General features: G+C 52.0%; 1 protein-coding gene across 2 annotated transcripts in view; it reads left to right on the plus strand.

Moving 5' to 3' along the window:
* The window catches only part of PHF21B (PHD finger protein 21B), a 129,573-nt gene extending 116,821 nt beyond the window's left edge, over window positions 1-12,752 (plus strand). For both annotated transcript variants that reach the window (XM_025399293.1, XM_025399294.1), the window contains 6 exons: window positions 1,564-1,618; window positions 3,292-3,314; window positions 5,237-5,395; window positions 7,960-8,035; window positions 8,369-8,472; window positions 10,606-12,752. In XM_025399293.1, the coding sequence (XP_025255078.1) occupies window positions 1,564-1,618; window positions 3,292-3,314; window positions 5,237-5,395; window positions 7,960-8,035; window positions 8,369-8,472; window positions 10,606-10,824 (636 nt within the window). In that variant the 3' untranslated portion in view covers window positions 10,825-12,752. The remainder of the gene's footprint in view (window positions 1-1,563; window positions 1,619-3,291; window positions 3,315-5,236; window positions 5,396-7,959; window positions 8,036-8,368; window positions 8,473-10,605) is intronic.
* Window positions 12,753-22,812: the final 10,060 nt, after the last annotated feature.

Consider the following 22,812-nt stretch of genomic DNA (forward strand, 5'->3'; position numbering starts at 1 on the left):
TGCACCAACATGGGTCCAGTGCAGCAGGGTTGGGACTTCAGGATGCTGTGGGGGAACCAGGGTCTCTCCCGTGAGCTTGTCCCCAGGGAAAAACCAGATCATAAATGATACCTTCCTGCCCTTGTAAATGACAGTCCAAAATTCTTCGGTTAAAATCCTAGTGTCATCTCCCCAAAGCCAGCTCTGCAGGGTCTGTTGGGACGTTTAGCTCTGAGGCTCAGGGCTTTCTTAGGGGCAGTGTCTTGGAGCCTTTCTCTGGGATGGAAGCCGTTTCCTTAGAGCTCCGAAGTCCAGAGCTTGGGGCAGCTGTCCTGAGGGAAACAGTGTGCCCCAAGGTCAGTGCCTGGTGTGTGGCAGACGCCAGCTCTGTGAGATCTGCAGGAAGGCGAGGAAAGTACGGTCTCACCTCCCAGGGTGCGGGCTAGTCTGGGCCACTGTCTGGAGTCCTGAGTCTGGGGAGCCTGAGCTCAAGTGGGAGGGAGGCATTTAGCACAGAGTGGCAGCCAGTTCCAGGCCCTGCCATTGCCCTGTCTGTGGGGAGAGCCCACCGTGGGGCGTCCTCTGGCCTCGTCAGCCTGTCCACGCCTTTCCTCTGCTTCTGCCTGCCCCGCTCCTGTTCCAAGAACGTGCCCCACATGGGCCATTTCACACCATTCACTTCCTCTTCCTTCATCTGAGCAAGCCCTGTCCCCCGACTCGGACCCTTCATAAGAGCATCGTGGAAGTGTTTTCAGCCTCCACCCAAGGAAATGGTGTGTTCTCCACACAGTGAGGGCTCCATTCCTTTAGATTTGTTCGTTCATGAAAATGCGGGCTGCTCTGTGGACGAGGCGTTACCCTAGGCTCCCAAGTCTGAGGCCAGGGCCAGAGACGGCGTAAGCAGGTCAGGAGTCAACCCAAGGTCCCGCGACCCTGAGCCTGGAGCAGGCACACGGCCCAAGGGGGCCCTTCCCCAGGTCCACAGCCTGACCCCACCGAGAGAAATGGTGTCAAATCCAGCAACACAGTTCTACGACAGCCACAGCCAAAACCACTTCAAACCACCAAGGTCTAGACCGGTGTGGCCTGTGGTTGCCAAAGTCAGGACTAAGGCTGCTCTTCTGGAATGTTCCAGAAACCTTTGTCCACATGTGATGTTTAAGGCCACATGCCAAGAAGTGGAATCTGGGGGAGCCAGTCTATAACACCCATTTCTCCACCTGACTCCAGACCCAGTTGAGAGGCAGGAGATAGGTGGAGAATGTGACATGCACCATGTGACTGATGTGCCCCACGGACGGCCCTTTGTGAGCTAGATGCACCCACAGGTGCAGAGAGGGTGTCCTGGACCTCCTGCAGGCAGAGCCTTTGTCGACTTCCCTGCCCCACCCCGCCCTCAGTCATCCCTGCGTCCTTCTGCCTTGTATTTGTTCCTGTTTCTGCCCCTGGCAGGGGGTGTTCAGCCAGAGCCTGCAGCCCTGGGTGGGGACCCTGTCCCAGAGTGAGTCCTGACCTGGGGTGGCGTCACCACCGAGGAGAGCCTGCAGACGATGGGGTGTGGTGTTTTGTTTTCTGTCCCTGCAGAGGAAACGGCTGGCCTCCAACTATCTCAACAACCCCCTGTTCCTCACAGCGAGAGGTAAGCACCGGCTTCAGGCTTTCTGCCAGAGCTGCTCAGGGCCACGGGGAGTCATCCCTGGGTGGTCCTCCACGCCTGGGCCTGGGCAGGGCTGCCCGCCTCCCACTGGGCTGACCTGGGCAGAGGAAGGTGAGGACGCTATGCTGAGAGGAGCCTCCCACCTCCCCGCTCCTCCTGCAGCCTGTGTGTGAGCTTGGAGCTGTGGTCTGGGGGAGGTCCACAGCCTGGGCCATAGGTGTGAGCATGACCGATGTGGCATCTGCAGGTGTGACCCAGCCCGGGTGCTGCTGCTTCCATATTCCCCTGGAGATGACCTCTCTTCCCCGCACGCAGTCAGCCTCTGATACTCCTGGGCTGGGCTGGTGCCTCTCAGCCCACACCTTGCCCACCGTCCTCTGCCTGCTCTGGGCATTGGAAGAGCACAGGCTGGACTGGGGTGGGGGTCTCAGCCCAGCTCTGCCTCTGCCTCGCTGTGTGCATTGCTCTGGGCCGAGGGCTCCTGTACAAGGCATCAGGCCAGATCTTCAGGCTGGGACCTGGCCTGAGGCCTCTACCTGAGTCTGCAGTGCCCCTCCCTCCTCTGCCAGCCGTGCCCCAGTGCAGGACCTCAGGGAGCCACGTCCCTGCATTCAGACAGCAGCAGGAAGCTGCCAGTTCTCTTCAGTTAGAAAACCATAGTCCCACGGGCAGGAAGTGACGGTCAGCTTCCTGGGATTCTGTGTAGCTTTCAACATGTCACCATCCCTCCCTGGGCCTCTAGAAAGTGGGACCATAGCCACCTGCTTCTCAGAGCTGGGACAGTGACTTGAGGGGTGAGTGTGACTGCACTTTGTGAGCTATCGAGTGCTGTGCAGACGCCGGAACTGTTCTTCCCACTGGGTGGCATTATTTGCAGATGGATCTGATCTAGAGCCTGAAAGATACCTATGTTTGCGATCATTAAAATGTGTGGTTTGGTATCATTTACTAGAATGAGTGGATTACAGTCAAAAAAGAGTTGAAAATAAGTCACTTGGAGGGGTTCCTGGAGCGATGGTTCCTTTCCCCGGGCAGCTCACTACCACCATGTCCTCAGTGAGCACAGGGCCCACATGAGCCTGTTCCCATGGTGGCTCCTAGCTGTGACCAGGGCAGAGACCCTTACTCCCATCCTGCCCAGGAGCAAGACCCCAAGTATCACAGGGCCTTGTGATAGCCCCATCATACCCTGGGGTGAGAGCCCAGGTATCACAGTGCCTTGTGATATTCCCATCATGCCCTGGGGTGAGAGCCCAAGTATCACAGGGTCCTTGTGATACTCCCATCATGCCCTGGGGTGAGAGCCCAGGTATCACAGGGGCCTTGTGATATTCCCATCATGTCTTGGGGTGAGAGCCCAGGTATCACGGGGGCCTTGTGATACTCCCATCATGCCCCGGGGTGAGAGCCCAGGTATCACAGGGGCCTTGTGATACTCCCATCGTGCCCCGGGGTGACAGCCCAGGTATCACGGGGCCTTGTGATACTCCCATCATGCACTGGGGTGAGAGCCCAGGTATCACGGGGGCCTTGTGATACTCCCATCATGCCCCAGGGCAAGAGCCTTTGCCACATGAGGCCTCATGGACTCCAGTCCTGATCCATGCTCCTCCGATGGCCACTAACATGTTCTCCGCCCTTCTTCCCTGTGCTAGCCAATGAGGACCCCTGCTGGAAGGTACGTGTCCCCTCCCTCTGTCTTCACGCCTCAGGGGTGGAGAATGTTTTCAGTACAGTCCTTGTAGGGTCCCTCCTAGAAAGAGGGAAAGAGCCTGGGTGGTGCAGAAGGCCTTTTGGTTCTGCCCTTAGGTGCTAAGAGCTTTTTTTTTTTTTTTTTTTTTTTGAGACGGAGTCTTGCTCTGTCACCCAGGCTGGAGTGCAGTGGCCGGATCTCAGCTCACTGCAAGCTCTGCCTCCCAGGTTTATGCCATTCTCCTGCCTCAGCCCCCCGAGTAGCTGGGACTACAGGCGCCCACCACCTCGCCCGGCTAGTTTTTTTTTTTTTTTTTTTGTATTTTTAGCAGAGACAGGGTTTCACCGTGTTAACCAGGATGGTCTCGATCTCCTGACCTCGTGATCCGCCCGTCTCGGCCTCCCAAAGTGCTGGGATTACAGGCTTGAGCCACCGCGCCCGGCAGGTGCCAAGAGCTTTGTGCAACACTCAGCCAGCTTTCCAGCCTGCCAGGCAGTGTCAAGTCGGGTGTTGCCACAGGGCTCTGCTGTCAGCTTCAAACAGGAGCCCTCCCTGCTCAGAACTGAGGATACAGAGACTGTGGGGGCCACTAAGGCCCAACTGGAAGCAGCCAGATGGTGCCCCCTGGCCTCCACCCTGGCTCCACTGGCCTCAGTGTGACCTGGGCAGAGCTGGCCCTCCCTGGTCCTCCGTGACCCATCCAAAAAGGGGCTGGACTTGTTAATCCCCAGGGGTTCACCCCACACACCCACATTTCTGTGATCCTGTGGGGCCCCCACCCCCTACCTGTGCACACACCACATCCCTGATTCCCAGAACATTGGCTGGTCATGACCTCGTTCATGGCATGGTCTCAGAATTTATTCAGCGTTTTTCTTCACTGAATTTCTGATCTAATTCTAAAAGAACATTCAAGTCCCTGCATATTTGTAACGGTCAAGCCTCTAAGAAGCAGTAGGTGATGATTGCCGTCAACTCCGGTTAGGCTGTGTCATTTTCACAATAGCCCTGCAATGGCACGGGTTGGTGCTGGGGGGCCTGGTGGTGTTTGTCTGCAGACACCTTGTGCTCATCCAGGGCAGGCTTGGGGACAGGGGACACCTGGAGCCTGAGCCCTGTCCCCACAGAGCCCTCAGACTTGGGAGGGCCTCGGCTTCGAGGCAGGCAGCCTGGATGCTGGTCCCGACTCCACCTTCAGCTTGCTGTGTGACAACCGCCTTCCCCCCGCCCCGGCCTTTGCATGACACAGAGGGTGGAGATGGGGATCTCTGAGGCCTCGTCTGAGGGTGCTGCCCCTTCGGCAGGGACATCCAGTGTCCTTGTGGCACGGGCCATCCCAGAGGAGAGTTCTCTGGTCTTTCCCAGCTCTGAAGTTGGAGCATGCTGTTGACACATGGATGGCGAACAGAGAGTACAGGGTCTTCACTGGGGCCGCGCCGCCCCTCCAGGCAGCGTCCACATAAGCAGTGGGGGCGGGGAGGGAGTGCTGCATGCATCACTGGCCCCGCTCCCCGCACATGGACCTCTGGTGCAGCACAGACCCTGAGAGGGCTGTTTTCTTGGCCACAGCAGGACACCCTGCCTTGTCGCCCGCACCCGGGCTCCAGGTCTTAACACAGAAGAACCAGGTTATGGGAGTCACACCAGGCCCGACTCTGATGCTCAGAGCCCCAGCCCCTAGTAAACCTGGCTCTGTGGGTGCCCCGCCTCCTCCCAGGGCCCACGCCTGACCCCACACTGTCGCCCTCCAGGGTTTATCCCTCTGTCTCCATAGAGTTGCTGGGAAACGTTGGCAGAAGAGCGGCCACACGTGGGTCAGACACAGCTGCCTGGGCCTGACCCTGGCTGACCCGGCCCCCACTGACCCGGCTTGGCTGACCTGCCTCTTGCCCTTCCTTCTCTTCCAGAACGAGATCACCCATGATGAGCACTGCGCTGCCTGCAAGCGAGGGGCCAACCTGCAGCCCTGCGGCACCTGCCCGGGGGCCTACCACCTCAGCTGCCTGGACCCGCCCCTCAAGACGGCGCCCAAGGGCGTGTGGGTGTGCCCCAGGTGCCAGCAGAAGGTATGGGAGACTGTGTGGCCCCCTCACCCCAGACTGGCCTGGAGGTCCCCACCGTAAGCAGAGGCAGGGAGGGCAGAGGAGGGGTGAAAAGAAGGGCTTGGGTATAGTCAGGCTTTTTCAGCCTCAGCACAATTGACATTTGGGGCTGGATAATCCTTGGTTGTGGAACTTTATCCTGTTTATGATGGAATTTTTTTTTTTTTTTTTTTTTGAGACAGAGTTTCACTCTGTTGCCCAGGCTGGAGTGCAGTGACACGATCTCAGATCATTGCAACCTCTGCCTCCTGGGTTCAAGTGATCCTCCTGCCTCTGCCTCTCAAGTAGCTGGGGTTACAGGCGCCCGCCACCAGACCCAACGAATTTTTGTGTTTTTAATAGACGGGGTTTTTTTTTTTTTTTTTTGAGGCAGAGTTTCACTCTTGTTGCCCAGGCTAGAGTGCAGTGGCGCGATCTCGGGTCACTGCAACCTCCGCCTCCCGGGTTCAAGTGATTCTCCTGCCTCAGCCTCCCGAGTAGCTGGGATTACAGATGTGCACCACCACGCCCGGCTAATATTGTATTTTTAGTAGAGACAGAGTTTCTTCATGTTGATCAGGCTGGTCTCGAACTCCTGACCTCAGGTGATCCGCCCGCCTCGGCCTCCCAAAGTGCTGGGATTACAGGCATGAGCCACCGCAACCAGCCAGTAGATTGGGGTTTCACCATGTTGACCAGGCTGATCTCAAACTCTCGATCTCAGGTGATCACCCGCCTCAGCCTCCCAAAGTGTTGGGATTACAGGCGTGAGCCACCGTGCCCGGACTATTATGGGATGTTTAGCAGCATCCCTAGCCTCTACCCATGAGATGCTGATAGTGGTCTTCTTTCAATAATGGCCTTTTAAAAACCTGAATCTTGCTTTGGGGAATCTAGTCTAAGGAAATAATTCAAATAGGGATAAAGTTTTGCGCGCAGAGAAGCCCCACACCCTTTATTTACCAAAGACTAGAGGGGAAACGGCCTCTCCTCGCAGCAGGAGATGGTGGAAGATCCCAGCTGTACACTCAGTGAGATACTCCGTCAGCATCCAACAGGTTTTTACAAAAAGTGTGATTCTTTGGATCTTGTTCACTATATGGAATTAAATTATAAAAATAAAAAACAGGCTTTACAGCTGCTGTATAGTTTGGGAATCAGCCATCTGAGAAAAACGGCAGAGTAAAAACCCTGGGAGAAAATGCTTGGGAGTGTGGCCCCTGAGTGTGGTGGGTGGCAGGTGGCGGCAGTGCTGGGCTTCAAGTGTGCCTTCCACAGATGCAGGACTTGTGTGGTCATAGGGAGTTACCTTTCTCTCTTTTTCTTTTTCTTTTCTTTTTTTTTTTTTTTTTTGAGATGGAGTTTCAGTCTTGTCGCCCAGGCTGGAGTGCAATGGCACGATCTCAGCTCACTGCAACCTCCGCCTCCTGGTTCAAGCGATTCTCCTTCCTCAGCCTTCCAAGTAGCTATAACTACAGGCAGGAGCCACCACGCCCGGCTAATTTTTTGTATTTTTAGTAGAGACAGGGTTTCACCATGTTGGCCAGGCTGGTCTCAAACTCCTGACCTCAGGTGATCTGTCCACCTTGACCTCCCAAAGTGCTGGGACTACAGGCATGAGCCACCGTGCCCGGCCCGGGAGTTTTAATACTTTATTTCAAAAAGTATTAACCATTGTGAGTTCCCAGCGTCCTTGGTTCTGTGGGGGTCAAGGGCAGTGGATGTGGTGGGCAGGTGCTGCTGTCGGGCTGTTCCCTGTGGGGGCTGCCTGCCCATCCTTTTTTTTTTTTTTTTTGGTAGACAGGGTCTTGCTCTGTTGCCCAGGCTAGAGTACAGGAGCACGAGCACAGCTCACTGCAGTCTTGACCTTCGGGGCTCAGTCAGTCTTCCCACCTCAGCCTCCTGAGGAGCTGGGACCACAGGTACACACCACCATGACCAGCTAGTTTTTAAATTTTTTGTAGAGGTTGGGTCTCACTTTGTTGCCCAGGCTGATCTTGAATTCCTGGGTTCAAGCAATCCTCCCACCTTGGCCTCCTAAACTGCTGGGATTAATGCCCAGCTTTTTTTTTTTTTTTTTTTTTTTTTTTTTGTGCCTCTTCTTGCTTTTTTCTTCTTTCTTTTTGGTCACAACTTTTTGAGGGCATGTGGAGAGGGAACAGGATTCTGTTCCCCACTTCAGCACAGTGTAGGGGGGCATCAAGTCTCCCCATTTGTCCCTGGCGTGCCTGGGGCCGCTGCCTTCAGCTCTTCTGGATGTGGGAGAAAGACAAGTGATCATTCATTCGGGAAGTATTTGAGCCGCTGCCTGTTCAGGGCCCTGGTGATGAGCAGGGGGAGAGGCCCAGAACGTTCCTGCTTCATGGAACTGATCTTATCGTGTAGCCCCTGTGAGCCGGGCCATGAGGCAGGTGCAGCTCCAGCTCCTGGTCTCGGGTGAGGACCCTGGGGCCCAGGGCGTGCCCTCTCAGGGTTACACAGCCAGGGTGTGGCCAGTCCCAGCAGGTCCCGGGCCTGTCCATTTTTTCATTTCCCCATCTGCTCCCCAGGCCTTAAAGAAAGACGAGGGTGTGCCCTGGACTGGGATGTTGGCCATCGTGCACTCTTATGTCACCCACAAGACAGGTGAGGCATCCTTGAGGACTGGGAAAGGGTCCCTGCTCCCCCTCCTCCCCCACCCAGGCCTCTGGGCTCACCTTGTCCTGTGGGAGGACGGGTAGGTCCATTCCCTTCCGGGCCAGAGCACTGAAAAGTGGGACCCTGGGACCAATCCTGTGTCTGGGGCAAGTATGGCCAGGGGAGAGTGGCTCCAGGTCCTGTGCAGTTGACCACAGCCACTGGCTCCTTCAGGGGGATGACCTAGGCCTTGGTTCCATCCCTTCTGCCCCTCCCATTTACTCTATGGCCCAGCCACTCCTTACCTGCTCCTGTCTGGCGACTTGGCCTTCTCTTTTCTAGTCAAAGAAGAGGAGAAGCAGAAGCTGCTGCAACGAGGCAGTGAGCTGCAGAACGAGCACCAGCAGCTGGAGGAGCGGGACCGGAGGCTGGCGTCAGCAGTGCAGGTGTGCCCCGGGGTCTGGGGGAGGCTGACCTCAGCCCTGCAGGTGTGCCCCAGGGCCTGGGGGAGGCTGACCTCAGCCCTGCAGGTGTGCCCCGGGGCCTGGGGGAGGCTGACCTCAGCCCTGCAGGTGTGCCCCAGGGCCTGGGGGAGGCTGACCTCAGCCCTGCAGGTGTGCCCCAGGTCTGGGGGACAGGCAGATGTGTCCTTAGAACCACAGGTGTAGGTCCAGGCTGGCCTCAGTGCCGGTGTGCACCAGGGAATTCTGGGGGACAGGCAGATGTGTCCTTGGAGCCACAGGTGTAGGTCCAGAGCTTCACTGTTCACCTATAAGGCCCAGGAAGAAGACAGAGTCACCAAGTATCCCCCAGCAAGCCAGTACGTGGAGAAGGCAGCGCTGTGGTTCATTCAACAGATACTTACCAAGCGATTGATAGCACGCTGGCTGTGCCCCTGCTCAGGCCCCTTGGCAGGGCCCTGACTCTGAATCTGTTTCCTCTTGTGTAAAGTGAACATAATTCCTCCTCCATAGGATGGAGATAGACAAGATAATGAAGATGATGGTTGTGGCGGTGGTGATGATGGTGATGGCAGCCATGGGGATGGTGGTGATAGTGGTGATGGGAATATGATGGTGGTTGTGGCGGTGGTGATGGTGCTGATCACAGTGATGGTGATAGTGGTGATGTGATAATGGTGATGGTGATGATGGTGATATGGTGATGGTAATGATGATGGTGCTGATCACAGTGATGGTGGTGGTGATGGTGGTGATGGTTGTAATGATGATGAGGATGGTGGTTGTGGTGGTGATGGTGGTGATGGTGCCGATCACAGTGATGGTGATGGTGGTGGTGGTGATGGTGGTGATGGTGGTGATGATGATGGTGCTGATCACAGTGATGGTGGTGGTGGTGATGGTGATGGTTGTAATGATGGTGATGGTGGTGATGATGGTGATGGTGATGGTGCTGACCACTGTGATGCTAATGGTGGTGATGATGATCATGGTGATCATGGTGATGATGGTGCTGACCACTGTGATGCTAATGGTGGTGATGATGATCATGGTGATCGTGGTGGTGGTGGTGGTGATGGTGATGGTTGTAATGATGATGGTGATGATGGTGGCGATGATGCAGACCACAGTGATGGTAGTGATGATTATGGTGGTGGTGGTAATGGTGATCGTGGTGATGGTGGTGGTGGTGGTGGTGATGGTGATGGTTGTAATGATGATGGTGGTGATGATGCAGACCACAGTGATGGTGATGGTGGTGATGATAATAGTGATTATGGTGATAGTGCTGGTGGTGGTGATGGTGGCGATGATGCAGACCACAGTGATGGTGATGGTGGTGGTGATAATGGTGATCATGGTGGTGATTACGGTGGTAGTGCTGATGGTGCTGATCACGGTGGTGGTGGTGGTGGTGATAATGGTGATCATAGTGATAGTGATAGTGGTAATGATCACAGTGATGGTGATGATAGTGGTGGTGATGATGTGTTAGAGGATGGTGATGGTAATGGGCCCTGGGGAAGCTCTTTAAATGCAGTGTCTCATTTAATCCTCTCTATAACGCTATGAAGAGGCTTTGTGATTGTCCCTATAATCATTTGAGAAACCATCTTGGGGAGGTTATTTGCCCAAGCAGTATTTGACCCAGAGCAGATGGATGTGGGACTCTAGGCATCAGTCCTTACTGCTTTTCCTTGTTGTGGTGGTATGTAGAGAGATTGGAAAAGACCACACAGCACAGCAGGCAAGAGGAAGGGCAGAAGGGCGGCCGGGAAGCGAAAGGTCTCCGAGGCTGCTGCAGGTTGGCCAGCAGGAGGAGGAGGAAGAGTGTGGGCAGCTAGCGAGGAGGAGGAGGTCACATCACAGCCATGGGGAGGACGTTCCCAGGCAGAGGCACACTTTTTCTAGCCCTAAGTTGCAAAACAAGCATCGTCTCCTGTGGGTCTGGCTGCTCTTTAATTGCATTTGTACCACTGCCTGGCTTTTGTGAAACCCTCAGCCGGGTTTCTTGCAGGCCTTTGCAGTGGAGGGGAGAGGGGCCCAGACGATGGTTGCCCCAGGATGGCTGTAGAGCCAAATGCTAAGACCCTTTCCCCTGACCTTCTGCCCCAACAGAAATGCCTGGAGTTGAAGACAAACCTGCTGGCCCGCCAGAGGGGCACCCAGTCATCCCTGGACCGCCTGCGGGCCCTCCTGAGACTGATACAGGGCGAGCAGCTGCTCCAGGTCACCATGGCGACCACTAGCCCCGCCCCACTGCTGGCCGGGCCCTGGACCAAGCCCTCAGTGGCAGCCACACACCCCACCCTCCAGCACCCCCAGGGCCACAACTGACCCCGAGGGACCAGTCTTCACACCCACGGAAAGTTATTGGGACCCTGCTTACCCAGCCTGGGGGTTCTGTCGGCCTTAATTCATAAACACTATGAATTTCCGACAAAAATTAACCAGACAGAGGAGAGGAGGGAGAAAGAGCTGGGGGAGAGGCCTAGAGCCAAGACCAGGTGGGGGTGCGGCCCTGTGCCCTCCACACTCACAGGAGGTACCTAGGAGCCAGGTGGGAGTACGACAGGCTGTGGCACACAGCCCTACCCCCGGCCACCTCAGGGCTGCCTGGGCCTCCGGCTTCCAGGCCCTGCTCTCCACGGCCTCCCTCTGGCCCACTGGAGGGGCAGGCTGAGGCTGTGGAGGGGACAAGCGCACCGCCCAGCATGCAGTCCCCGCTGAGGGCACCGCCTCTTGGTGTCCTGTGGGAGAGGAGCTGAGAACACATGGACTAGCTGAGTGGTAGAGGTAGTTGGGACGAGAAGCGGGATAGCGGATCTAGGTAGTTTCCCGATGCCCCACACTCCTAGGAGGTCCACATGGGGTGGGCGGGCGGGCCTGGGGCACCCCGTCGTCTTTGCAGAACCGCCCGGGCCCCTTTCTGTCAGTATTATTAGGGTTACGAATTGCAGCTGTTTAACTTGAAAGACATTGTCAGAGGTGAGCGTGTCTGGGCGCCGGGACGCTGCAGTGATCCCCGCCAGGGCCTCTGCCCTTCCTGCTCCGTCTTCGGGGCCCTCGAGGCTGCCTCCTTCCTTTTGCCAATCTCTTGGACTCAGTTGCCGTTGATGCATTTTTCTCATGGAGTTTCTGGGCAGGGTGGATCTGCAACCCTGTTGGGGAGGGCATTTGGCAGGTTTCTCTTTGGGGTTGAATCATTCAACTTAATGACTGAAGCCTTTTCTTGTCTTATTTGGAAGAGCCGATAAGTATTCCACTCCTCCCTTCTTGCCAGTGCAGACACTATGCCAAAAAATAACTTCACACTTTTGTATGGCGTTTTTATTGTGAGACATTTAATGTGAACGGTGGGGGGACTCTGGCTGGCTTCCTTTTCTGTTTCTAGTAGTCTCTGCTTCAAGGTACAAATGGGAACACATCCCCTCGGAAAGCCCGGCCAAGCTGGAAGATCCAGCAGGTTTTTTAAGAGCCGGGTGGAGGACTGGGGAGGAAAGAAAGGGCGGTGGCCTCAGGAGGTTCCGACCTTCGGGGACCAGACTTGCTGCCAAGGGCTTCTGCATCCAGGGTGGGCAGTGCCAGCCTGTCACCCTCGCCCGATTCCCACGTCCCGATCCTGAGGGACTTAGCACAACAGGACAAGCGTCCAGGAGCCCCGGGCTCCCACCCCGAGCATATCACATGGTGCCGAATTGCACTGAACACGCGTGTGTGCGTCGCACGCGGCCACGACCACAGACACGCACGCACACACGCAGAGGTGCAGAGCGAGGAGGCCGGCAAATCCCGCAGCTGCCACGGTCCCTCCTGTCATTCTCACGACTCCGGGAGAAACTGTGCCGTATGATACAGATCTATTTTAATACACTTAACACTGGGTGAACAAGATTTTTATATTCTTTTATTGATGAACAAAGCGAACCGTGTGAGGCACACGTCTTCTATATTGGCTACTCTGTGCCAAGTATGCATTACCGCGTGGCTTGCGATGTCCATGTCTTCAGCTTCCTTTTCTGTTGGTTTGGTTTTCTTCGCGGATGGATTGAGTTAAATGTTTTAACAATGTCATGGGAGGATATGAAAGGTTGGACCCGGGAGGGGTAGCTGCCAATGTGTCTTGAGATTGTTAGTTTTTTTTTTTTTTGGACCGAGGAGGACCGTCCAGTGGGTAGTGAGGATAGAGAAAAAGTGCTTGTCTTAAATACGCCAATGTAGTTTTCCTTCTTTACAATGCATTAAAGTCGATCGATGATTTCAAAGCCCTGTGGTTTTGGTGTCCTTGCCTTGCGGAGAGGCCCCTGGGAGTGCCCGGGGCAGCCAGGTGGGCATTGGAGAGGCTGGAAATCAGGGTCCTCTCCCACCCCGAAGAGGGAGGGATGGAGAGGGGGAAAGAGGAGACAGCTCGGTGCCCTCCACTCGCTCACCCTCTTTCCCAGCCCTCAGAGGCGGCAGGTGACCGTTTAGGGCTAGGATTGAGGGTGGAAAGCCTCGGAAACGCAGCAGGCCTGGCACTGTGCTGAGCCCAAGGTGGTGCCCTCTGCTCCCTCATGGGTTCCTGCCTCTCGGCCTGGCAACATCGCCGCTGTCTCTCTCCCCCAGCAGTGGATACACGCGCTCCTGCAGCCGCGCTGAGCTTACACCTTGCCCTACGGAGGAAACCGAGGAATCAGCCCCCCTGAGTCCTAGCTCCTGGCATTGCACAGGGCGGGGCTCTGATTGAACCAGTGGGTCAGGGCTGACCCCTGGGCAGTCAGCTGTGGCCAGAGGCTGTTGTCTGATGCCAAAGTGGGGTCCGGTGATCCAGGGGACAGAGAGATGGAGGGCGTGCGGGACTGCCACAAGGTCCCACTTCATGGCTTACCCTGGGGAGAATAGTTTGGGGGGAGGGGAGCAGGTTTCAAGTTAACTCTGCCTGAGTCCTCCTGGGGGCCGCTCAAAAGACCACACTCAGCGTCCAAGGCCTCTTGGATCCTTTTCAATGCGGCTCCCCACCCCTTTGCTCCTCTGGAATACCAGGTCGGTAGTGACCTCCCATGGCCAGATCCACGGGGTGCTCCCGGTCATCACCCAGACCTCTTGGAACCTGGGGACACATTGGCCACACCCCCTGCCAAAGGAGGCTCCCGGGACCTCACTCCCGCTGGTGTGGCTGCTCCCTGGTCTCTGCTCCAGACTTGCTCCTCTTCTACCTAATCACCAAAGGCCCAGGCCCAGGTCTGTGCTCTGATCTCCCGTGGCCGGCCTCACCTGCCCCTGGCTTCTATCTGTACCCCCAGACTCCCTGCACAGCTGCGGCTGTCTCAAGCTCCACAGTCTCCACCAGGCCAGTCCCTCCACCTCCCCATCTCAGAGGAGCTTCAGGCTGCTGGGGCCGGCACTCTGGGAGTCACCCTTGGCTCTTCTCTCCCACCCTGCATACCTGATCCTTGGCAAATCCATCAGCTCCACCCCCAGGATGTAAGCAGGATGGGACAAGTCTCACTGCCCACCCCAACATCACCTTGGTCCCAGCCCCATGATCTCCCCTGGGTTCCTGCAGCCGCCGCCCACCTGCTCTCTCCCCCTGCCCCGCTGCAGTCTCTTCTCAACCCAGCAACTAGTGTGATGGCGACACTGTTAAAACCCTGTCATCCGGGCGCCTGTAATCGCAGCTACTCGGGAGGCTGAGGCAGGAGAATTGTTTGAAACTGGAAGGCGGAGGTTGCAATGAGCCGAGATCGCATCACTGCACTCCAGCCTGGGCGAAAGAGCGAAACTCCGTCTGAAAAACAAACCAACCAACCCACCCTGCTGCCCTGCGTCTCATTCAGCAAAAGCTAAAGGCCTCACCCTACTCACCTTACTTGTGCCTCCAGGGCCACAGGCCCCGCTTGCTCTGGCCTCTGGCTTATGCCCTGCTCCTCTCCTCCTTGCCTCCTCGCTTGCTCCCACTGTGGGGCCTTTGCACATGCTGTGCCCTCTGCCCCCAGCCATCTCCCTGGCCGGCTCCCTGAAGACCTGACCCTGAGCACCGCCCCCTCTCAGTGCTGCCTTCCCGGCCCCTTCCCCAGGACTCTGGCATTGCCTGTCCTCCTGCCTGCTGTTTGGTTCCTCGGGCTTCCACAGCCTGCTGTGTGCACCCCTGTCGGTTTTTGTCTGCCTGCTCAGGAAGACAGGGAGTTTGGCTGGTTTTCTTTCCAAACCCCAGCATCTAGAAGTGCCTGGCAAACAGTTGGCACCCAGCATAGACTTTGGAGAGACAGAGCTGCCAGGCCTTGGGGCTGCGCCATCCTGGTTCAGGGCCCTCCCCTGGGGAGTCCCTTAGGCCATCCCAACTGCCAGGTGAGGCTGGGCGGGCAGATGAGAAAACAGAGACCAGGAAAGCAATGGAATTGCCTGAGATCCTGCAGGTTCTGAGTGGGTGCGCCCGGACTCCACTCGATCCTTGTCCTCCAATCCCACGCGATTCCACCACAGCCTCACTCCCAGCCAGGGACGGGGCTCGGGCAGCTCCTGTGACCTCCAGCTCCTGGACCATGCAGGGGATTCCCTCCAAAGCACCCCTCACTGCCCTGCCCCTCTACTTCAGCAACAGCGGCTCCTTCCCTCCCTCCCTCCCAGGGACAGCTCTGCCATTAGAAGGGGGCTCCCACGACGTGCAGACATCTGCCGCTCGTAGTTCAGCACACCCCACCCCACAGCACCCAGGGGACCCTGCGCTGGGGCAACCCTCAGTTTGGGATAGTGGTCACTCCAGAACCCCCACTCCCAGCTCCATCTGATACAGCCCCTGGAGAGCAGGGTGCCCAGCTCAGGGTGGGCTGGCTGTCCAGGGCAGGCCATCAGCGTGGAAGGAAGCTTCTCTTTGGCAGATCCGAAGGGCCAGCATCCCTGCGCTGCTGCTTGGGGGCCATTGTTAAGTAGGGGACGAGGGTTGCTTGAGCACAAACACAGGGACACTGCGATGGCCGAGCTGATCAACGAGACGGTGGCCAAGTGACTCATGAGCAGGTGGCTGGACGGAGGGACGCTTCCTATCCAGGGTGGGACCCTGCTTATGAATTGTTTCTGGAATTTTCCATTTAATATTTTTGGACTATAGTTGACCATGAGTAACTGAAACTGCAGATAAGTGGGGATTACTGCATAAGGGTCATTGTACTGGGGGTTAGGACTTCAACCCTGGGGCACACGACTTAACCCTGCTATGGTTTGAATGTGTCTCCTCCAAAATCCAGGTGTTGCTTGTGTGATAGTATTAGGCGGCAGGGTCTTGACAAGGTGATTAGACCCTGAGGGTGCCTGCCTCGTGAATGGGATTGGTGCCCTTATAAGAGGTGCTTGAGCAAGGTATTTCATCTCTCTCCCCTTCTGCCTCTGGCTGTGTGAGGAGGACACAGCGCTCCTCCCCTCCAGGGGAGCCGTTGGAAGCAGAGAGCAGCCCTCACCACACAGCCGACCTATGGTGCCTTCATCTTGGACTTCCCAGCCTCCAGAACTGTGAGAAAATCCGTTTCTATCCTGTGTAAATTGCCCAGTCTGTGGTGTTTTTGTTTGTTGTTTGTTTGTTTGTTTGTTTTTTGAGACAGAGTCTCACTCTGTTGCCCAGGGTGGAGTACAGTGGCACGATCTTGGCTCACTGCAACCTCCACCTCCCGGGTTCAAGCGATTCTCCTGCCTCAGCCGCCTGAGTAGCTGGGATGACAGGCGCTCACCACCATGCCAGGCTAATTTTTGTATTTTTAGTAGAGATGGGGTTTTGCCATGTTGGCCAGGCTGGTCTTGAACTCCCGACCTTAGGTGATCTGCCCACCTCAGTCTCCCAAAGTGCTGGGATTACAGGCGTGAGCCGCTGTGCCCAGCCTTAGTCTGTGGTATTTTGTTATAGCAGCAGAAACTGACTAAGACAAACCCATCATAGACAGCTTTCCTTGGGTTGCCTGAAACCTGCTTCCCTGTGGCTTCTGCTCTCTGGAGCCATCTGGAGCTGCCCTGTTTGCCTCCTCTGCCCCTCTAGGGGCACATGGCCCATGATGGTACAATATGAGTACCACATCTCCCAGTCAAGTTGATTTGTTAATGAACAGGCTACATGACCCAAGCCATGCCAGCAAGAGGCCTCTCCAGGAATTGTACCAGTTCCCTCACGAAAGAATCATCTAGCACTAAAGAAAGGCCCATGTGAGCCTTAAGTACCTGGAAGCCCGCTTATTGGTGTTTTCAAACCTTATTAATTATTGAAAGCCTCTGCTTGCCCACCCACCAGTGTTAGTACCTGCAACCCACAGGGGTGTTTTCTACTTGCGAGTGACTGTGGACCAGCCCAGCCCAGCCAGCTCAGCAAACTTCAGCACCCAGAGGGCTTGCAGCTGCTCCTTCTCCAAAGAGGTCTGAGTCTCAGCCTGGGGATGGACTTCCCCTTCCAAATTGTTCCTCCCCAGGATACTTTCGTGTAGCCCGAGGGTACTCTTTAGAGATCAGTTTCTATCCTAATAGTTATTGCCCTGTTATAGCTACTGATGGTTTACACCGAACGTTCCCTTTTCAAATTATTGTGTGGTTTCTGTTTCCTGAGTGAACTGTGACTGATACACCTTACATCCTGAAACCTTGCCACATCCTCTTATTAGTTCTAGTAGTTGTTTTGTAAACCCCGTAATGCTTTCCATCTAAACAATTATGTCATCTGCAAGTAGAGTCAGTTTTACTTCCCTCTTTCGAGTCTTTATGCCTATTAGTTTTCTTGCCATATTGCAATAGTCAGGATCTCCAATACGGTGTTGAATGGAAGAGGTGAGACTGGGCACCCTTGTCTTATTTCTGATTTTATAAGGAGAACGTTTCAATCATTTGACCATTAAGTACATGAATTCGTAGATAGAAAGTCCCTGCTTAGTTTGCTTTGAGTTTTTAAAAATCATAAATGGTTTTAAAATTTTGTCAAACACTTATATTCATTTTTAAAACAATATGGGTATCTCCTGTATTCTGGAAATATGATGACTTATATTGATTTTCAAATGTTAAACCAACCTTGAATTATTGAAATAAACTTGGTCACTGTATAGTATCCTTTTTCATATTGCTTTATTTGATTTGCTAATATTTAAGTACTTTCATATTTATATTTATGAGAGATATTGACCTATAGACTTCTTTGTAATATCATCATCATATTATGGTATTAAATAAGTTGAAATGTTCTATTTTCTGGAAGAACTTTTTATTTGTTAGAATTCACCAGTGAAGCCATTTGTGCCAAGAGTTTTACATACGAGAAGGTTTTTTTCTATTTAAAATTTTCAACATATTTAATATACAGGGCTATTCAGATACTCAGTTTCAGGTAAGTTTAATTATTCAAGGAGTTTGTTGTCTTGCTGTTTATAATATTTTCTTATTTTACTATCTGTAGACTCTAAAGTGATAATTTTTATTCTTAATTTCTGATTTATTTTGATCTATCTAGCTATGTGTTCATGAATTCTATTTATCTTTTCAAAGAGCTAATTTTTGGCTTTGTTAATTTTCTCTATTGTTTGTTTTATTGTTGTTATTTATTTCTGTTATTTCTTTCCTTCTACTTATGTGGGTTTACTCTGATACATAAATTTTGTTTTCTTAATAATGACTAGTCACTAGTTGTTGATTTTAGAATTTTCTTTTTTTTTTCTTTTTTCCTAATATAAGCATTTAGATTTCCCTCCAGGTACTGTTTTAACTGTTCCACAAATGTTGACATATCACATTAGCATATATTCAAATTAATTTGGATTTGAATTCAGATTATTTTCTCACATCCATTATGATATCTTCTTTGACATGTGAATTATTTAGAAGTGTGGTTTCTTTTTCTTTTTTAAAAAAAGAAAAAAAGAAACCTAGCTATCACTTATTTTTATTTTCAATTTTATTTCATTATAGGCTTCACATGATTTCAATTCCTTTAAATTTATTGAGACTTGTTTTATATTCCAGAACGTGGTATTTCATGACTGTAGCGTGTGCACTTTGAAAAGAATATGTATTCTTCTGTTGTTGGCGGTAACGTTATATAAATATCAATCAGGTCAAGGTGGTTGATAGTTGTTCAGATTACCTGTGACTTGACTTTCTGTCAAGTTGATCTTTCCGTTGATGAGAGAGGGGTGCTAAAGTCTCCAGCTATGATTATGAAATGTCTATCTTTCTAATTCTGTTGTGTTTTTTTTTTCTTCCTGTATTTGAAGTTCTACGTACTAGGTGCGTTTATATTTGATAGTTAACATCTTCTGAATAAACTGACCATTGTATCACTATCAGAAGACCCTCTCTAACTGATGATACTTTTTGTCTTGAAGTTTATCTTATCTAAGGTTAATATAGACACCCCACACTCCTGATGCCTACTGTGTGCATGGTATATCTTTTTGTATTCATGTACCTTCAACCTGTCTTTGTATTTAAAGTGAATGTAGTTCAGTCTTGCTTTTATATCCATTTTGACATCTGCCCCTTAATTTTGGAGTTTAGTCCACTAATATTAGAGATAATTATTGATGCAGTTGGTAACTTTATTATTTGTTTCCTGTTTGTCCCATTTGGTTTCTTGTTCCACTGTTTATCTTATCTTGGTTTTTGACTTTTTTTGGTTTGTTTTTGTTTGTTTGTTTGTTTGAGACAGAGTCTTGCTCTGTCGCCAGGCTGGAGTGCAGTGGCACAGTCTCAGCTCACTGCAACCTCTGCCTCCTAGGTTCAAGCGATTCTCCTGCCTCAGCCTTGCGAGTAGCTGGGACTACAGGCGTGCGCCACCACGCCCGGCTAATTTTTGTAGTTTTAGTAGAGACGGGGTTTCACCATGTTGGCCAGGATGGTCTCGATCTCTTGACTTCGTGATCCACCTGTCTTGGCTACAGGCGTGAGCCACCGTGCCCAACCTAAAAAGTTTTTTTAATATTTCACTTTTAATTTTTTTGTTAGCTATATCTTCTTTTGTTTTTTTTTTTTTTTTGAGGCAGAGTCTCTCTCCGTCGCCCAGGCTAGAGTGCACTAGCGATCGTGGTTCACTGCAACCTCCACCACCCAGGTTCAAGCAAGTCTCCTGCCTCAGCCTCCCAAGTAGCTGGAATTACAGGCACCCACCATCATGCCCAGCTAATTTTTATATTTTTGTAGAGACAGGGTTTCACCATGTTGGCCAGGTTGGTCTTGAACTCCTGACCTCAGGTGATCCAGCCACCTTAGCCTCCCAAAGTTCTGGGATTATAAGCATGAGCCACTGCACCCAGCCAGCTATATCTTTTTATGTTATTTTTTGGTAGTTGATCCATGCATCAGAATATACATCCTTACCTTTCAGTTTACTTAAGGTTAATATTGTAAGCCCTAATAATAAATTTTTAAAATTTACAGCTGTAGGTAAAGACCTTCTTGTTCCTTTCCTCTGTGAGGAGTTTGGTATATCTTCTTCCCATCCACTTTAAAAAAATCTTCATATATATATACACACACACACACACACATATACACACACACACATATATACAAGAAGAATATATATATTTATATATATGTCAATGTGTATAATATTCAATCCATGAACAACATATAGGATTATCTTGGTAGCTGAAGATTTTGCACATATGGTGCCATGCTCTATTTATTGTTCTGTAGCTTTTTTCCTTCCTAACACAATATTTTGAGATATACCTGTATTGATACATTCACTTCTATTTTGTTCAGTTTAACTGCAGGACACTCTTCAATCTTATGAATACATCCCCCAATTTGTTTGTCACTTCTTCTACTGATGGATATTTAGGCTGCATCTAATTATTTTCTCTGACAGCAGTGCTGCGGTGATGTTCTTATACCTACTTTCTTGGTTATTATCTAGACTTAGAATGCTCGAGCTTCACCAGCTCGCTAAATTGCTCTCCAGAGTGACTGTACTATTTGCATTGTGACCAGCAGTATACGAGAGTGCCCATTTCTCAAAATATTAAGAATAGGAGCTATAGATAGTCACATTCCAAGTGATTTTTCTTTTCTTGTTGTGTGTGGTTTTGTTTTTAGGACAGGGTCTCACTGTCACCCAGGCTGGAGTTCAGTGGCATGATTATGATCTCAGCTTACTGCAGCATCAACCTCCTGGACTCAAGCAATCCTCCCATTTCAGCCTCCCACCGGAGCTGGGACTACAGGCACAGCTTGTATACCTTCTGTCATTGGTTTTTTTTTTTTTTTTTTTTTCTTTTTTCCCCTAAGCAGTAAGTTATTGTTATTCTAACAAAAAAGTAAAGCTTTTTGATACCAAGTCAACAGCAGAGAGGCTGGGCACAGTGGCTCACGTCTGTGATCCCAGCACTTTAGGAGGCTGAGACGGGCAGATCACTTGAGGTCAGGAGTTTGAGCCCAGCCTGGCCAACGTGGCGAAACCCCGTCTCTACTAAAAATACGAAGATTACCCAGGCATAGTGGTATATGCCTGTAATTCCAGCTACTCGGGAGGCTGAGACAGGAGAATCGCTTGAACCCAAAAGGGCTGCAGTGAACAGAGATTGCACCACTGCACTCCAGCCTGGGTAACAGAGTGAGACTCCATCTCAAAAAAAAAAAAAAAATCAGCAGAACCTGCTCTTTTTCTCATACTCCTGCCATTCCAGGGACAATCACCCTTAGTTGCCCACATTATCTCAAGCCAATACCCAGGAGGTGTTTACGAGTCTCTCATCTCTTCTGTCTCCCACCCTGCACCTCCCTGTGGCCTGCACATACTGCTTTAGTTCTTAAAAACAATTGTGCATTTACTTTCTTATATTCTCCCTAGCTATTAAGCAAGCCCTTTGAGGGCAGGAAGTGTACCGCACTCTTCTCTGTAATCATGAGACTCGCACTGCCTGGCACAAAGCAGGTGCTTGGGAGCGCACAGGGGATTGCAGGGTGGATGCCGACCTTCCCCATCACACAAACAGAAAGGGCTCAGAGAACTTACACAGGTCACACACCCAGCATGTAGGACAAACACCCAAGCTGAGCCTTGTGACTTTCAACTCCCGCTCCTGGGCTAAATGGCTTGCCAGTGGTCACACAGCTGCAAATGGTACCAGAAGCGGGGTGCCCAGTCTTTGCCCCTCCAGTGACAGCAGGCTGGCTTTCTTCAGGGTAGGCTGACTACTTGGTTTGCTACAGAGTTTTATGCCTCGACAGAATTCAATAATTCACTGTGGCTGTCAGTTACAAGTTCTGGGCAGCCCGCCTCATCTCTGGAGTCACTTAAAATCTCTGTCGTTACTGCAAAAGTGAATGTTTGGACAATTTATTCTGTGCGTCCTGTCAATAGAGACACCCTGGCGTCCTCATTTCAGCATCGCATTTCATTGTTTTAAGCTGAAATGCGCTGATGTGCTTCCAACACATTATCTCTGTGATCACTTTCTTTTGCTGTGGAAATGATCAGGAAATTGTGCTTTGATACAAGGGAAGGGTGATGAGGCCACGCAGTGCTAAGCTAGGATTCCACAATTAACGTTTGTGAAAGGGAAACTGTTATTAAAGAAGCCACAGGAGAACACCTTGGGGCCACCTCTTGGAGTCAGGAAATTTGAAACATATATTTCACAGACGTGCGTTTTGCTGTAAACCTCTCTGCATAATGCATGAGACTTGATTTAATGTCATTGTTAATTCTGGGGCTCACAATGGTGGGCTCTTCAGGGAGCCATCATTTTTATTTCAGGTTTTTTTTTTTTTTTCCTGGCAACAGAATTCTGAGGCCATTTTCGGGTTGTTCTGAATTGTGTGAGTACAAGACACCTTCCTGGGGAGGGGCTGCAGATGCTGGGTGTGGCTTTTCCAGAGGCTGTGGCCAGGGAGACAGGTGGCTGATTGCCTCGGGCTCCAAACCGAGCCACTCTTGGGGATCCCACTCAGGCCTGGTCAGTGCCTTGTGCCTGGATGTGTTTGGTCACAGCTGGAGGGTTGCACTGTTTTAAAAAAAGATGAGGCCGGGCGCGGTGGCTCACGCCTGTAATCCCAGCACTTTGGGAGGCCGAGGCGGGTGGATCACGAGGTCAGGAGATCGAGACCATCCTGGCTAACATGGTGAAACCCCGTCTCTACTAAAAATACAAAAAACTAGCCGGGCGTGGTGGCGGGCGCCTGTAGTCCCAGCTACTCGGAGGCTGAGGCGGGAGAATGGCGTGAACCCGGGAGGCGGAGCTTGCAGTGAGCCTTGATCGCGCCACTGCACTGCAGCCTGGGCGACAGAGTGAGACTCCGTCTCAAAAAAAAAAAAAAAAAAAAAAAAAAATGGGAGAAATTCCCATAATTTTTTTTTTTTTTTTTTTTTTTTTTTTTTTT

The sequence above is a fragment of the Theropithecus gelada genome, chromosome 10 (assembly GCF_003255815.1).
Source record: "Theropithecus gelada isolate Dixy chromosome 10, Tgel_1.0, whole genome shotgun sequence".
Lineage (NCBI taxonomy): Eukaryota > Metazoa > Chordata > Mammalia > Primates > Cercopithecidae > Theropithecus > Theropithecus gelada.